This window comes from Rutidosis leptorrhynchoides, chromosome 6, assembly GCF_046630445.1.
Source record: "Rutidosis leptorrhynchoides isolate AG116_Rl617_1_P2 chromosome 6, CSIRO_AGI_Rlap_v1, whole genome shotgun sequence".
In the NCBI taxonomy this organism is placed as follows: Eukaryota; Viridiplantae; Streptophyta; class Magnoliopsida; order Asterales; family Asteraceae; genus Rutidosis; species Rutidosis leptorrhynchoides.
Window position 1 is genome coordinate 90,319,112 of NC_092338.1, and position 18,921 is coordinate 90,338,032.

At 32.8% G+C, this 18,921-nt stretch overlaps 1 protein-coding gene across 1 annotated transcript; it reads left to right on the forward strand.

The window, feature by feature from the left end:
* Positions 1-1,192: 1,192 nt before the first annotated feature.
* On the forward strand, positions 1,193-10,921 carry LOC139856155 (actin-related protein 4-like). The gene is made up of 20 exons (XM_071845402.1): positions 1,193-1,332; positions 1,468-1,559; positions 2,402-2,548; positions 2,639-2,712; positions 2,870-2,950; positions 5,778-5,838; positions 5,934-5,983; positions 6,652-6,706; positions 7,679-7,756; positions 7,861-7,914; positions 8,029-8,082; positions 8,164-8,224; positions 8,563-8,614; positions 8,702-8,768; positions 8,953-9,015; positions 9,137-9,199; positions 9,409-9,471; positions 10,003-10,067; positions 10,489-10,557; positions 10,640-10,921. Exons 1-20 carry the CDS (start codon positions 1,320-1,322, stop codon positions 10,683-10,685), a joined length of 1,308 nt encoding a protein of 435 aa, XP_071701503.1. The 5' UTR covers positions 1,193-1,319; the 3' UTR covers positions 10,686-10,921.
* Positions 10,922-18,921: the final 8,000 nt, after the last annotated feature.

Below are 18,921 nucleotides of genomic sequence, written 5' to 3' on the forward strand. Positions count from 1 at the left end.
TTTAGCACCGTACAGGTCTTAATGTATGGATGTAGTATCAACCATGAATCTCATGGGAAAAAAAAACTCATGTTCACCTGCCTTGGTTAGTTGCAACGTATTTTCCTTTAGATATGTATCAACCATGAATCTCATGGGGAAAAAAAACTCATGTTCACCTGCCTTGGTTAGTTGCAACGTATTTTCCTTTAGAGATGATCTAAGTGAGGACTCGAAGACTCCTGGTTGAAGTTATGATTAAAACATTGAGACGGAGAGCTTGGATATAAGTATTTAAAATTTATAGTGAATCTTTTCTGTTATTTTATAAAAAAAAAAAAAATCACCACAAACATCCATTTTATCCTAGAAACACGTTGTTGTATCGTACGACATTGCCATGCGGTGTTATGTCTCAAGGGCCGTTTACTTTTTATTTCATTAAAGTTTGGCCGTTTACTTTTTATTTCATTAAAGTTTCGTATGGATAAATATGGTAATATGGATATACAATGGCTATATGCAATAATCAGAAAATAAATAACCGTATTTACTTATTGTTATGAATAAATAGTTTGAATGATAAAATAAACTATTTTACCCCTAAACAAAATTATTAAAATTGAACATTAGTCACTCCTCTTCAACTAAAAAGGAACTAATATTATGAAAATAAGCCCTAAAGATTATCAATTTTAACTAGGTTAAGATTGTTGAATGTGAACGAAAATTAAACAATAAGTGGGACTACAAGAATTCACGTGACTTCATGGTGTGCAACAAATTAATTATGGAGTATAATTCATGTTTCATACACGAACTCTTATCACACCAAACGTGAGATAGTTCTCATCTCATATACATGAATTGATGGTTGATAGTTGTCATGAATTTGTAGTTGATAGTTCTCATCTCATGTACATGAATTGGTGGTTCTTTTACACCATATGTAACCCATAAATTGTATGCACGACATTATCAATAAAAATCTCTCTAGTTTGGTATGTGGATTAAAGTAATCAACTCTTGATTACATATAATCACGTTAAATTATCGCGTTCTTATTTTATTTGTTATTGTCTTCATTTGTCTTTGTGGGGAGAGTGATTTTCAGAAAATCAATCATATTCTTGGGTCCTAAATCCTAACCCGGCCCATCCAAGCCCAAAAGAAACACGTTGTTGTACCGTACGGCATTATGGTACGGTGCTATGTCTCAGAAACCCGGCCCATTTAAGCCCAAATACCTGCCGGGTATTGGCATCGGTTTCAGCTTCTTCGAACAACAAGAAATTCAAAGCGGAACCCCAAACAGCTGAAGAATTAATTCTACGTGAATCATGTACGGTGGAGGTAAGTATATCTACAATCTACAATCTACAATTAAAGCATATCGTGTTACTTAACTAAAATGTGTTTATACTGAGACTACTAAACCCTAATTTGTCCACTTTATCAACTACGAAATTTTTGTTATCTGTTTGACAGATGAAGTGTCTGCGATAGTTGTTGATTTAGGTTCGCATACATGTAAAGCTGGTTATGCTGGTGAAGATGCACCTAAAGCTGTGTTTCCTTCCGTAAGTAGTAGTTTTATACTCGCTCGTTCTTCATTTTACTGGTTATGATGAGAACCACTTTTTCAATTTGAAGCTTGAATTTACTTAATTGTTCGCCATGGGTGAATATATTTGGTGTAGTTAGATTTTATGTTTTTGAATTTGATATCTATGAGGGCTAGATTTTGCATTGTGTTATTAATAGATGGTATGCCATGGTTCATAATAAGAAATGCATCTTATTTTTTGCCAAGACTAGTAGTACATCGAAGCCTTTCATGAGTAACCACCTGTCATTAATGGTCAAGACTAGTATCCGATAGAAGACTAGTAGTTAAATATATGCATAATCTTATTTATATGCCTAAAAAGCGCCAAGCACAACTAGGTGGTTGACTTGTTGTTTAGTAGTAGTTAACTACTTATATAGAAATTTTGAAGTTTACTGATCATGCAGTTGATATAATATATAAAGCATGTATAACTGATGTAAAATGATGCTAATTCAAGAATTTTGATTTTATGCTGTCTTTTTTGATTTTCTGGGGTCTCTTTTAATCATTTAACCATTGTCCGTTATAGTTGTGTGTATTGTTACTTATTATCCCACTATTTAGTGTTTGAGCAACATTCTTGTAACTAGGCATCTTAACGTGTCATGTGATCAATTGAAGGGAGCATCCCTTTGATTCTGCTTCAGTCTTTTAGTTTTCTACATTTTTAGGTATATATTCCTGTTTTGTTGATATCTTACCTTCATTATGATTCTGAACATAGACTAGGACAAGGATGCATAATCTTTCCTCTAGTGTTTCAACACCTTTCTCTTTATACCTCATCATTTGTATTTTGTACATTCCAAGGTCATTGGAGCTATTGACCAAATGGAAGTTGATGAAAATGATAACTCGGAGAAAAATACTGGTGCTGTTACTGATCCCAAGTCTAAGGGAAAACGCAAACTATATGTAGGGTCTAGTGCACTGGGATACCGCCGGGATCATATGGAGGTGAGTGCTTCATACATGAGAACATGGTATTATGTGACATGTATCATTAATTGTACTTTGTGTTTTGGCTGTTGTATGATATTCAACCAGGTGTTACCATCGATAAAGGATGGAATTGTTACTGATTGGGATATTGTGGAAAGCATCTGGGATCACGCGTTCAGGTAATCAGTTATTTATAATGAGTTATAGACTTACAGGTGGGCCGAATATGTATTCACACATTGTTTAATTTTTTCAGTATATTGTTTTGTCTGTATATGTTTCTCCTGGAAGTTGACCTTTTATTTCTTTGTTATAGCAATTGTCTTTGTCTTGCAGGGAATGCCTATTGGTTGACCCTAAAGAGCACCCGATGCTACTTGCAGAACCATCTTCTAACACCCAACAACAGAGAGAAAAGTAAGTTTACAACATACCCTTATCGCTAGCATATCTTTGTTAAACATTCTTTACATTCTGACAGTGCTACTAGAAGCATACATCACATATCCAATTCATTCACTAACTTATACTTTCAAACTTACCCAATTTGAGCCCTCAAGCCTTTCAACCCATTTAAGCTTTTTAACTCTTTACTCACATTTTGCCCAAATTGAAATTTCTGGAAATCCTACACGTTACAACTGATCTGACCCTCCTAAACTTCATTTCAATAATCAAGACCTTATTCATTAGAAAGGAGACTCAAAGACCTTTGTGAAAGTGCTTACACGCCCCAAACTGAGCTACGGTTGATTTTATACAATTTTACAAAACATGATCACGTGTAGTATTTTTTAACTACTAGTTTCCTAAACTTTCAACCAAATCAAACCCATAAGCATACCCAAATTACCAACTCACTAATCTTTGCTTAACTATATCATTATGGGTTGCTTTTGACATAACTCATCATCATCATTTAGCAATAAACTCAGAAACCCTAACCTTATTAAATGATTTTGGGTTTAATTGGAGTTAAAAACTTGATTTTACTAATAACATCATCACTTTAATAAGCTAATTAGAATTTACAGTACAAAGATTCATACTTAAGTCCTAGGTTTATAAAATCCTCAAATCTTCCAAACAAGAGAACTAGGTTTATAAAATCCTCAAATCTTCCAAACAAGAGAACGATGATGAATCTAGGGTTAAGGATGACCTAGGGGATGTAGGAAGGATCAAGGACACCAATTATGTGAAAATCTTATAATGAATATATTCCTTGTTTTTTCCTTGGCCGAAATCCCTTTACACACTAAATTTTTTATGCACAATTAGATCAAATGAGGACTTTAGGCGGATTTTCACTTATATATTTAAGTGAATTTTACACTTTCTCCCCTATCCCATTAGTTTCTTTACACACAAGTCCTTTTTATTACAACCTAAGTCCTTAGTTAACTTCCATTTTATAACTAACAATAGCTATTATATAATACACTGATAAACATATTCTTTTAGTAAAATAGTATCTTTTGATTTTTGGGGTGTTACAATAACACGAGCGATTATGCAAACTAATAACATCGACAAAGCAGTGTCAAGTACTGAAGGTTATCACCTCATCAATTTACTACATAAATGTTATACTAAAATTAGATCTAACCTTCAATAGTTGTTGTCGCTCGAGTGGCCTCTTCTACTATAGTAATTCAGCTTCCTTCTGCATTAAATTCATTAAACAATGCAATTAGTGTTAAATTAAAATCAAATAACATAATATCAATTGAAATTAGAGCTTCCATTTTATGAATAATTGTGAATGATTATTTCGTCCTAACTTCCTAATTTTCTTCATTTTATGCACCTGTGGCTCTTATGAGGATCTAAAACTAGCAACTTCCGTTTAACGATTTTTTGCTTTCTATTCCTTATCGCAATTGGAATTTATTGTGGATTGAATTGATCTGAATTTTGAAATTAGTTTGAATGTGTGTGAAATTGATGTTGTTTCCTATCTTTTCACTCAAAACCACACACACTTGAATTAATTCCAAAATTAAAATCAATTCGATCCAAAATCAGTTCTATTTGTGATGTGGAACAGGAAACAATGAATCGTTAACTAGAAGTTGTTGGTTTTAGATCAGAATAAGAGTCATAGGTGAGGTAAATCTTGAAATTTAGGAAGTTATGATGAAATAATCCTTCACAATTATTCATGCAATGTGAGCTCTTATTTCATTTGATAATATGTTAATTGATTTCAATTTAAAACTAAATTGTATTGTTTGCTGAATTTTATGTAGGAGGACGGTGTAATTACTATAATAGAAGAATCCACTGGGCATGAACTATTAAAGGTTAGATCTAATAATAGTATAACATTTATTTAGTAAATTGATCCAGTACCTAACACCTACTCTGTCGATGTTAGTAGTTGCATAAGTACTCATGTTATTGTAACACCCTAAAAATCAAACAATATTATTATATAATAGCTACAGTTAGTTATGAGATGGAAGTTAACTAAGAACATGAGTTGTAATAAAAGGGACCATGTGTGCAAAGAAACTAGTGGGACATGGTAGATAGTGTAAAATTCACTTAAATATATAAGTGAAAATCTGCCTAAAGTCCTCATTTGTTCACTTAAATATAGTACATTCAACTATAGTGGAATGAGATAAACTAAAATTAGTGCTATTAATACCTCGTGATTACTTAAGTGCACCAAGTGTCTTTGGTTTGGAGTTTTGCCTAAATATATATGTTGGCTTTTATATGTGACAACCCAAAAGGGGAAGTTTTTTCTTTTTTGGGGGACAATGGGTTTTTATTTTGCATGACAAAATTTTTAAAAGGGTTGGTGATTAAAACTGTTTTTGATAACTACTTCAATATATATCTAACATTGAGGCTGCCAGTGGATTAAGATCTCGTTGCTTCTTCGAGAGAGTTTCTATTGATTGATGCGTGTCATTAGTATCGTTTAAATAGTTATAATACAGTTGCAATTCAGTAATCTTAACTTGTATGTCATTTTTGTTTGTAGTCTCACAACATTCAGCAATAAAAGTATTTCGCTTGTTACAAATGGATACTTTTATGTAAATAGTTGTGAATAATAAGGATTTCAGTAAAGTATCAGTAGTTCATATTGGCATTAAACAATAATCTAGTGTTCTCTTCTTTTCATGTCTATTGTGTATGCTTGGATTTTCTGATTTTTATTTATCAGATGAATGACCTCCCAATTGCATTTTTAAAAAAAATTGTTTTTTACTCTTGAATATGACAGGACATCGGAGCTTATGTTTGAAAAATACCAAGCTCCTGCCTTGTTTTTAGCCAAAAATGCTGTATGCTTTTTTCTGTAACCTTTAACTCTTGACCATTGGATTCACCTGGTTTCAGATTGAGCATCTGATATAATCTTATCTGCTTATTTTGCTAGGTTCTCACATCTTTTGCTTCAGGACGTGCTACCTCGTTGGTCGTTGATAGGTATAAACATAATCTGCTTCTTAACTGTCTGTCAACAATACATGTTTTTTGATCTATGATTTGCTTCAAGTTCGTATTTAGTCATGCCTTTTGATCTGATTGAGCTTCTAACGTAATTATTGACAGCCAAAATATCAACAATTGGATGATTGCCATTGTTTCAATATTGCACAGTTTTGTTAGGGTTACCCAAATGGGTGGGATGTATAGGTTGTGCGCCGGGTCAAATTGGGCTCGTATCAGTGTTGAAAATTTCAACAGGAAGGCTAAAAATGGCTACTTTTGACCCACAGACGTTCATCTGGCAAAAATATCACTATCTTTTGATTTGTTAGGTTTTGTCAAACACTTGAAAAAAAGGTGAAATGTTATTTGTTTCCCTATATCTAACAGACTGTAGTGCCATAATCACTGCTTGCGACTCGATCCAAGTCATAGTTGTCAATAATGTTATGACCAATTAGATGTCTTAAGTAGAGTTAACAAGGTAATTGTCAGCTAAAAAAAGAATGTCTGGGTGATGTGATTAATTGAATATGCAAGTTTTTACATAACTGGTGAATAGAGTTAACTGATATTTTTGTGCTTTTCTTTATTTTATGGATTTTCGGCTTTTTATTGTATTACTTGAATGTAAAGTGATGCTGGATTGGTTAATGATTTATCAGTGGTGGAGGATCAACTACTGTTGCCCCTGTACACGATGGATATGTTCTACAAAAGGTATGCACTCCCATTGTAAAATCATCTATGAGTTGCTGATTTGCTTTACCTTTTTTAGTTTTTGGTGTATGATATAGCCTATCTTGTGTGCAAAGGATATAAACCAACTTGCTGTGCGTTCAAAGTTTATTAACATGCTAACTGTCAGATAATTAAGGGTGTCAATATATGTTTAGGGTAATGACTAATGCAAATATTATTGACACAATATATTCATTTAGAAGACAGTGTTGAACTTTTAACCATGATTCAAATGTGGATCTATTTACAGTGGATGCTGTTGTCCAGCATAAAGTAGCTTCGAGTGCAATTCCATGTCTTAAAGTCTTATTAAAAATTAATTAATGCTTACATTATACCTGGAAAACGGGTCAAGTTGAGTCGGTTTGGGTAACGGGTCAAAATGGTTTTGGGTTGAAATAGGTCATGGGTCAAATGGGTAAAAAATTTAAATGGGTCAAAACGGGTCAGATTGGGTCGGATTGAGTAACAGGTCGTAACGGGTAATGGGTCAAATAGGTCCAAACAAGTCATATACTTTTACATTTGATTTTTTACATTTATTAGTTATTATTAATATTAATATCTTTATAAGAAAATTTTTTTATACATAATAATTGATATAACCATTAATGCTTCCATAAATGATTGATGAATGAATCTTGTTATGCACGACCCATTTACAAGACTCATTTGAGCTGTCTCTATTTATTAAAGTTTAGGATTTGATACCCCTCTCACCCGTTCTCTTTTTTTTTTGTATAAGACCCAATAGGTTGAAGAAAAACTCATTGGACATTTTTTTAAGTTTTGGTTTACATCGTCACGCCTAATTTTTTTAAAGACCCAATTGACCCGAAAGCTTGACCCATATGACCCAAATTTGAGAATATGGGTCTCAATTGCCAGGTATAGCTTACATATATGTAATTTTGTACATACCCAAGTTATTTACTTTTTTCATGGCAATAGGCTGTCTTATCGTCTCCAATTGGAGGAGAGTTTCTTACTGACTGCTTGATTAAAAGCTTGGAAAGCAAAGGAGTTAAAGTAAGTTCCTGTTTACTACTGAATTAAATTAATTAACATTCTGCTAATATGAAGGTGGCAGGTTATATTATTTTCATATATGTTTGCCTGTGTATGAATTACAGATAAGGCCTCGATACTCTTTTAAGCGGAAAGAAATCCGGCCAGGCGAGTTTCAGGTTAGCTATAACTTACATTTGAATTAATTACTATTTCAGCCTTGCAGTTTTCTCTTTTTTTCCGTGAATATCTTGGTATAAGTGTTGTTGCACTTATCTCATTTCTTTTAACAGGCTGTAGATGTTGATTACCCGAACACAACTGAAAGTTATAGGCAGTACTGCCAGGTTTGTTATTGAGTTATTAAATATATTTATATTTCTATACCCGTTTAAGCTTATTTGTAAATGTGACATGCTCTGTTACAGAGGGAAATTGCGAGTGATATAAAGGAATGCGTCTGTCGTGCCCCCGATACTCCATACGACGGTTTGTGTTTCATTCCGATTTTATTGTCAGTTTATGTCATTCATATAAATATGCTTACAGTCGCATAATTTATCTAATAATTTAACTTGTAGTAAAACATAATCTTCTATATCAAGATTATAGTTTCAACTTTCAAGACTTGAAGTAAACAATTTACAAGTTTTACTTTTAGAAAATCAGACATTGCTGCTTTAGTACATTCTGTACATATTATTATAATAAGATGAATGGAGTTGTTATCTCTTTTACATATATCTGCACTTTAAGTGACTTTTGCGTTACTTTCATACTTACTCATGTGGCGGTTTTTTTTTATCATACATTTTTTAATATTTCAGATGTATCTTATTCAAATATCCCGATGACATCATATGAACTTCCTGATGGACAGTAAGTTTGAACCCCTTTTGATCGCTTGTGATTGTTGAGATGTAACTTGTAATAAAGTTCACGTTTTTGAGTACGTTTGATTAACAGGACAATAGAGATCGGTTCTGACAGATTTAAGACTCCTGATGTTTTATTCAACCCGTCCTTGGTAAAGGTGAGTGGTTCTTACCAGTTATCATAAAGAATTGGTTAGTGCTATGATTATGGATATGTAACCACTTAGTTCTATGAAATTTGCTGTATTATTTTGTAATATACTCGTTATTAGATCTATAATATAAGATGGCAACTCTTCATACTGTTCTGTTGATATATGTTTTTTCTAAATTTCATCTCAGACTATACCCGGTATGGAAAGTTCTGCAGTAATAGCCACTTCAGCTCGTGGCTTGCCACAAATGGTAAGGCAATATTATTAGTTTTTTTTTTTTTTTTTTTTTTTTTTTTTTTTCGTGTTAGGTTTAGGTTATATATGTGATCAGTTTTTACAGCCTTTTTTTTCCCCCTTCGAATCATATACAGGTTATAGAGAGCATTAATAAGTGTGATGTTGATATCCGGAGAGAGTTGTTCAGTGGTATCCTGGTAATAATCTTGATATTGATCCGAGTTATTTCTTTATTGATGATTATTTAATATTTGCTGAAACGAGTTATTTCAGGGGTGGGTGTTATTAAAATGTGCTACATCTTCAATAATGGTACAGTAACATCTCAACAAAATGTGTAAAAACATACACAATTGTGTTGGTAATCTTGTTATTTTTTATTTTAATTTTTTTGAATTTTGTGCAGCTTGCTGGTGGCACATCATCTATGCAACAATTGAAAGAACGTCTTGAGAAAGACTTGCAAGAGGTTCACTTTTACAACCCATCTGATACATACTATCTGGCAAAAAACAAAAATAAAAAATTAAAACTAATAATAAATCTGTTCACATCATATTTGTCCTCAAGGCCTGAAATTTATTAATGATAAATCCTAATTTTGTATCATATTATAATGTTGGCCAGCTTTGACTTTGACTGATGTTGACCGAATAAATTCGGCTAGTTGGTATAGTCGGCTGAATCGGGTCGGCGTTGACCGACTGGGGCCTAATCGAAATGCAAAGACTAGTTTATCTAATGTGTATATAAATTATTAATGTGTTAGTAGTGATTACAAAAGCGCTGTTATCACAACAATAATCCGGATGTTTGATGTAATGAGTTACGAATTTCTATGCATTTGATTAGGTTTAGAACGATTTTGCCTGCTTTTCATTTTCTTCCATCGTCTCTAGCTGCTATTTATGATTTGATCCATTTGGATTAAGTGATATACGATGTTACAGTCATGATGTAATTCAACGTGTAGTTTAACCCTCTGTAATTTATTTTTCAGGAATCTCCTCAAGCAGCTAGAGTTAAAGTATTAGCTAGCGGCAACTCAACTGAAAGAAGATTCAGGTAATGATTTCTTGCTTATTTCTCTCAAAACTTCAGAAGTTGTATCAAAGTTGCTTTTTAGCGTTTTTTAGAACTGTAAAAGTAACATGCTTTTTAGCGTTACATGTTCATTCATATCAAAAAGATATAAGTTTGCACAACTGCGCACGTAAACTCTATTTTGAAAACTCAATTAGAGGTGTCAATATAGGCAGGCAATGAATTCGAAAATAGTAAAAGTAAACTCTATTTTGTAATTGTAATGAACTAACTTATTTAATGAAGCAATAGGTTTTTCATGATCAAAATGCATTAATATATTTTCTACATGTTTCATGAGTTTTTTTCTGGCAACATATTTTCAGCTTTTCGTATTAAATTAAATAGATACTAATGTCACCACTCACCCGTTAGAAACATAACATCTCCCATGTCTTTACAGCGTTTGGATTGGAGGGAGCATATTAGCATCTCTTGGGTCCTTTCAGCAGATGTGGTTTTCCAAATCGGAGTAAGTTTGACGTCAAACAATGGAATTTCAAAAATTACTTTGGTCCAAATTGTTTTTTAAATTCTTGATCTTTTGATGACAGGTACGAAGAGCATGGATGTTCCTACATTCAAAGAAAATGTCCTTAAATCTCTTATTAAGTTGTGGTTGTTATTATGGTGTGGTAGTAGCAGACTTGTAGTCTAGAAGAGAGCTAACAACTTTATGATTGTATTAGAAAAATGTTTGATGGGGTTGAAAGTATACAGCCTGAATGTCTTGTGTTGTATAACGATGCTCTTAATTTCTTGTGTGAACGAGTAACTGGTCTTGAGACTGCTTTTAGAATGAAGACAGTCCTTTTCACTATGAAATCTGTATTAGTTTTATTTATAGGTCGTTTGTTATCATTAGCAAATGTCATACTACATTATAATTGGCATGTTGTATACACACTATTATAGCAACAATTGACCATGTATTAGTCCATACATGTCAAATGCTACATAATCCATCTGCAAATGGTAGTGAAAAGTAATAAGTAATTCATTCTTTTGTTATCTAAGGCGATGTAATCTGTAAAGTGAATGAAACATTCAAATGTACTATCGTTATAGTGTAGATTAGGTACACATTTTAGAGCTTTTATTATTTTGTAAGACGTTGTGTATACTAGCTATATTGCTTTTACTTGTTAGGTATATAGGCAAATACGTAAACATCGTTTCCTCACCTCACACTCCTTGGTACCGTTGCGTTGGGCGCTGGCCAGTGGACCATTGCCTCTCGGACTATCAATACCACTATAAAGTGCAAGTGTCCTATCTACATCTACATTAGACGAGTACTGTACGTACTTAAAAGTTAAAACCGTTAAAAGCATTTACTTGTATAAGAAATTTATTACTCGTATTATTAATGTCTTATTAATAACACTATTTATCAAAACATTTATTAGTTAAATCATCACGTTCGCTTAGTTATATATTTAGTACAAAGCGGTCTTTGGATGAATTTAATTCATTTTTCGTTTAAAGTTTAGTTGGTTGTATATTTTAATTTCGTGTTTATTCGCTTGAGCTTGACTTAGTTCCCTCCCTTACTCATGTTTCCTTCTTTAGTTATTTTAGAAATAGGGTATGACTTGACTGTCCGGATTGATTCTTGAATCGTGTATTCACTTTTTTATAAAAGATAAGACAAGAACGCAAAGAAGGATCGATTCTTGAATAGTCTTGGTTTCACGAAATCTTTACAAAGATAAGACAAGAACGCAATTTGTGTTTTTGGCATTGAAATCGCAACTCAGATTATCAGAGACGGTGTTTATTCTGTAGGTTGTATGTGCACTCCACACTGACCGAACTCTTTAATAAGTATAACTCAATAACCTTTGCTTACACGTAAATCGCAACTACCTAAAATGATTGTTGGATGACACTAAAATCACCAACGGGTTATTCGTTCTATATCTCGCTGAGGTACCATTTGGTTTGTATGATTTGTGGGCACTATATTGTTTCTTCAACACTCGGCGTGTTTTCATGTGCGATTTCTTGGTGGGTTCGTGTCTTCCATAAGTTGATCCATACATTTCTTGATTTGTTTTGTCCTTTGGGTGTTCAACCTCTTAAGGTTACCACAAACTAATTTTTATTGTTGCAAGTACTAATTTGCCAAAAAAAATTATAGCGCTGGTTTTTGGCGGGTTTATGTCTTCGGAGTCGGGGCTTCACCCTTATTTGTGTCTAGGCGTTCGATATGGTGGACGATTAGAGTTTCTATCAATTCTTTTAGTTTAGGGATGGATTTCGTCTTCATCGGATTGTCTCAAGATTCTGCCTTCAATTGCTTTTGAGAGCTCAAATTTCTAGTGAATCATAGTTTAAGATGGTGGGAGAATGAGGGATTGGATGTTACAATAATTGTTGTTTTTGTACTTGATTCAATGTTTGCTATAACTTGCTTCTTAGACCATAGATAATGGGGCTGCATAGCCCCAAATGCTCATGAGGTGTACAAGACAAACGCCCCACAAAAGCCTGGAATGGAGCGTTTGTGGGCGTTTGTCTAAGGGCGTATGTCGGCAAATCATGGAGAGGAGAGAGGGCGTGACAATGAGGTGACAGTCCATGATTGGTTCCAGATATTTTATCTCTCCAACTTTAATTTATTTACACCTCAAATATCAATCAAATTTTACCACATCACCCATAAACGCCCTTACAAAAGCCACCCATTACAACTCCCCCCTTTTCCTGCCATGGTCCAGTCACTGACTTGCCCCCAAAAGTGCACCTCTTTCACTCCACGTAGGCGTCACCATTATCCGTGGTCTTATAGAGTTTAACTAGATCAATTGTAATCATTTAGTGTTTCGAGGCACTATTGTATCAATTGTAATCATTTAGATCTTTTAACATGTTATTAAGTACGCATTGTCCGAATGGTACCCCGATTAATTTTGGTATTAAGTGGAATTTGAAGCAGGTTCGATCTTCAAAGAGGAGTTTTTCCCATAGCGATTTTCTGCGACACATGTCCCGTCAGTAACTCCTAACATGCCATGCTGTAAAGAAAAAATGCTATTTAAATTCTTAATTTTGTTTAAAAAAACTTAGTTATGTTATAACTTATTAGGCTTATAACTACCTTTAGTGGTTTAAACTTACTATAGATATTATAGTAATGCAAGAGTAAGAAATGAAAGGATGAAAAGTACTTGAAGTATGTGTTCAAAAATGGTGCAAATTTTCATTCTTACATTCAACACTTATTTATACTACTTGATTACTGTACAAAATATTGTCACCGTATATCAACTTGCAAATTTGTCTTTGACTTTTATGGAAGCATTAAATTGTTAGCCATCTACTTTGACTCATATGATCATAACACTCCCCCTTGGATGACAATTTTGCTTCATTAGAGATCAACTTGTACTGCCTCATTAAAAACCTTGCTAAAGAAAACCCAGTGGGAAAAAACTTTGCTAAGGGAAAAAGAGTGCAGCATAGAGTTAACTTCCCCTCAAGTAGACATCGCTGAGTTGTTACATCTTTTGAAGATGCCTCATGCTAATATCGTGAACGTGTTTTCTGAAAGTAGCAGTTGGGAGTGCTTTGGTGAAAAGGTCGGCAGAGTTGTTACTGGATTGAACATATCTCATTTCAATCTGGTTATCTTTAATGGGATTTTGAGTATATGAGAAGAATCTAGGAGGTATGTGTTTTGTTCGATCACTTTTGATATACCCTTCTTTCATTTGTGCTATGCAAGCTGCATTATCTTCATAGATAGTTGTTGGACTTTTATCGTGTTCTAGTCCACAAGAATCAGTAATGAGTTGTGTCATTGATCTCAACCAAAAACATTCTCGAGTAGCTTCATGTAATGCAATCACTTCAACATGATTTGATGATGTTGCAACAAGTGTTTGTTTTTGAGAACGCCATGATATTGTGGTACCTCCATTTAGGAATACATATCCAGTTTGAGATTTAGTTTTATGTGGATCAGATAAATAACCTGCATCTGCATAACCAACTAAATCTTGTTTTGAATCGTTAGAATAAAATAATCCCAAATCAGTAGTTCCTCAAAGGTAGCGAAATATGTGTTTGATACCATTCCAGTGTCTTTTGGTAGGAGCTGAGCTGAACCTTGCCAACAAATTAACTGCAAAAGAAATGTCAGGTCTTGTACAATTTGTAAGATACATAAGAGCTCCAATTGCACTAAGATATGGTACTTCTGGTCCCAGGATATCTTCATGATATTCACAGGGACGAAATGGATCAGTGTCAACATTAAGTGATCTAACAACCATAGGAGTACTTAATGGTTTTGCCTTGTCTATATTGAAACGTTTTAAAATCTTTTTCGTATAAGTTGTTTGATGTACAAGTAAACCATTAGACATATACTCAATCTGCAAACCAAGGCAATACTTGGTTTTTCTGAGATCTTTCATTTCAAATTCTTTCTTTAGAAGTTGAATGGCTTGATGGATCTCTTTATTTGTACCTATGATATTAAGATCATCGACATAAACGGCTATGATCACAAATCCGGATGTTGTTTTCTTAATGAATACACATGGGCAAATAAGATTATTGGTATACCCTTTGCTTATCAAGTAATCACTTAATCGTTTATACCACATGTGATGTGCGAGCGGAAGGGTACGAAATACTATTATATTTTACTATGAAATACGACGAAATATTACACAAGTTTTATATAATTTATTTACAGATGGGATATACCTAAACTCTGCTACAACACTATAGGCAGTGTACCTAATCATAGAGTAGTATAGTTTTTAGTAAGTCCGGTTCGTTCCACAGGAAGACGACTTATTTTACACTATATTTTAGACACTATATTTGTACAAATATATATAAGTAGTAATATTATTATAAAAGGGGGGTTTACCGTTTAATGACCGGTTTGTCGATTTTAAAACTTAAGCGAAACGTAAAGTAAATGACGATGTTTAACTAACGATGAAATAAATAACAATAATTAAAATGACAATAAATAAAAGTACGAGGAAATATAAAATAAAATATATTATGCTTATTTAAACTTCCGTACTCATGATGTTTGACGTTTTGATTTTAATTTATTACCCTGGGTTAATTGTCCTTTGTCCTGGATTATTTGATATGTCTATCTGGTTTTGTCCATAATAGTCCATCGGTCATAATTATAAAGTGCGAGGGTCTTCGCCAAATTAACCTTATACTCGAAGTCAAATATTCCAACTAATTGGGGACTTAAACTGTAATAAGGTTTTAATACATTGTTAATGATTACACCAGGTTATCGACTGCGTGTAACCCAAACTTTTAATACTTTATTAACAATTACACCAATTTCCCTTGAATGTTGTCACGACCCGGAAAATTCCGACTAATTTTAAACCAAATTCTCGATACGATTTAATATTTTTGACAAGATAAGCCAAGTCTGTTAGGATTAGTCTCAAAAATTTTGAACTGATTCATATATTCATTTGACCTTCGACTGTTCTCGATTATTCACGAACCACTATTTGTAAATAGGTACATATATATTTAAATAGATAGATATATATATATATATATATATATATATATATATATATATATATATATATATATATATATATATATATATATATATATATTGAAATACTAAATGATTTAACTGTTAGAATTAATTACGTAAATTGATTACGAAGATTTAGCTTTGACAAAAATATTTTTATTTTTTTTAAGTTTAAATATTAGTACTCCGTACATACAAATCGGAACAGAAAATAAATGATTTTTGAACCTTTTTAATCAGGTTTCAAACAGGTACTGAGTGAAATAATTAAATATAGTCAACCCAAAATTTTTGGATTTTTGGGAACAATTTTGTACGTCAACTGTTTAGCAGTGTACCACGATACCCTTTAAAGTGTCGGCAGGCTTCCACACTCCACACGTTTTTTTATTTAATTGTGGAATTGCTTAGATTACTGTTACCATGTGACTTTATATTTATTAAATGTATCTTCCTTTTTCATATACATATACATAACAATACACATACATATAGATAGTTAGGATAACCCTCACGCAACACTACTCTTGTGTTCTTCCTCCTTTTACAACCGAGGCCACCACCATCACCGGTGGTCACCACCATAAACCACCTTTATCACACTCACAAAAATTACAAACAACCATCATTATTATTTCGTTTGGATTTATGATCTTAAACCCATCATCGTGGTCACCACCGTTGGGATTACCACCCTCACAACCACCACATAATCGTGGCCATCTCCACCTTCATAATCGCACCCACCACACCTCTGCTTCTCCCTCTAAAGTCTCTCTTTTCTCTCTCTCTTCGGGGTTGTTAGAAACCCATGAACACCAAGAAACACCACGAAACCACCATAGTCACCTCTCTCCCTCTTGTTGAAACGATTCAACCATCACCCATTTAATCACAATCAACCACCTTCACTACTTGTTACTACTACGGTTTTACTATACAAACGTTATCCTACATAACCACCACCACCGTCTCCCTCATTCGATCACCGTTATATTCTTCAACTCCCATGACACCACCACCGGTCACCAAAAACCGTCGCCACCACCTTCAATCTCAAACAAACTGTCACCATCACTGTATTTTGCTACTGCGTTAGTTTCTGTTTTATCATGCAAAACACCACCTTAACCGTCGCTATAAACCATCGAACCACCACTAATTATCCACCATCAACCGTTTTCATTTTATTTTCTGTTCAAACTACGACAACAAACACCATCACACTCTCCTGTTTACTACTTGAATTATTGTTGTTGTTGTTCCGTTTCTATCTAACCACCGCAAACAACCATCAATACCATCCAACCTTCTGTTCTGTTTTGATTAAAGAAAAAAAAATCAATGTGATATTGCTCGTTTGAAATAATGATTGAAAACGATAGATAATAATGATGATACAGTAAGTGGATGATGAGCTGATGATGATGTAATAATGATAAGTGCATGCGTTTTTTTTAATGCTTTTCCTGCTGTTCGGTTATTCCTTTGAAAACGAAATTATACCGATCATAAAGTCCAGAATTCTAAAAGGGCTTACTATTTGATATTAGATCAATAATTGGGCTTGTGATTTTGTTATGGGCCATTACTTGATACTTGGGCTTGTGAGGAAGATTGAGCCATGAATTTGCAAGTTCATCGTTTATGTTTTTTTTTGGTTACTACTCGACGACAACACAAACACACACATCATTTTAAGTTGATGATGATTAAGATTGATAGTTAAGATGATTAGATGAATTGATTTGAATGATATCATTGATAATATAATGATGATGACCGAATGATATTGTGTATGATGAGGATACATAAACGAACGATTATTATGATGATGAAACACAAAATGGAATGATGATAATGGTTAAGATAGATAACGAAAATGTTGATGATGATATGATCATACTTTTAAGAGGAAGAAGAAGAAGAACGAAATATAAGATAAAAGAATTTAAAATCCTTATAATAACAGATTGTAACAGACAGAGTGATGGTTAAGGGTGTTTGGTTTAAGCGAGAGGTCGTGGGTTCGAGCCCGTGACAGTTTCATTTTATTTTTTTGGAAGCTTATTCATTTCTTTTAAGGTATTATTATTATTTTTATTATTATTATTATTATTATTATCATCATTATTATTATTATTATTATTATTATTATTATTATTATTATTATTATTATTATTATTATTATTATTATTATTATTATTAAGTTAATTGATATTATTACTAACATTGGTAATATGATTACTAGTATAATTAATATTTTTTTATCATTATTATTATTTTTATTAAAACTATTATTATTACTATCATTATTATTATTATTAGTATTAAAATTATTATTACTATTATTTTACTTATTCTAGTATTATTATAAATATTATTTTGCAAACAAAAAAAAAATTAATATAAAAATATATTTACTACATAAGTATACTAATATTACATAATATTCTGATATAATATTATTTATAATAATTTAATGTTAACTAGATTATATATCAACTAAACATTATAATATACCATATGTATTAATAAAATTTTATATAAATATCAATCTTAATACATGATTAAATATATCTAAATTTGCTCGATTACGATTATATGTGTTAATAAATATATATAAATGATATAGATTCGTGAATCCGAGGCCAACCCTATACTTGTCCAATGTTGTTCTATGTATTTTTACTACAAAATACAGTATTGTGAGTTTCATTTGCTCCCTTTTTAATTGCTTTTGCAATATATATTTCTGAGCTGAGAATACATGCGCTGCTTTTATAAATGTTTACAAATTAGACACAAGTACTTAAAAATATATTCTACGTTGAGGTGTACCACTGGCATATTTCCATGTAGCTTGGTAACTACTATTTACATGGGTATTGTAAACGCGAATCCTGTTGATAGATCTATCGGGCCTGACAACCCCAACCGGACTGGACGACCAGTATTCAACGGTTGCACAGTACTTCGTTTTGGTGACTACACTTGGTACGGTGTAGTGAGATTTCATAATAAAGGGAATATGCGATGTTGATTAAATGTTAAGTATGGTTACCAAGTGCTCAACCACTTAGAATGCTTTAAATACACTTGCGAGTGTATTATGTTTATGATAACGGAAATTTTGTGGTCTATTAATATATTGAAATGATTATTATGATAAACCTATGAACTCACCAACCTTTTTGGTTGACACTTTAAGCATGTTTATTCTCAGGTGCGAATTAAGTCTTCCACTGTGCATTTGCCCATTTTAAGGACATTACTTAGAGTTGATCATCG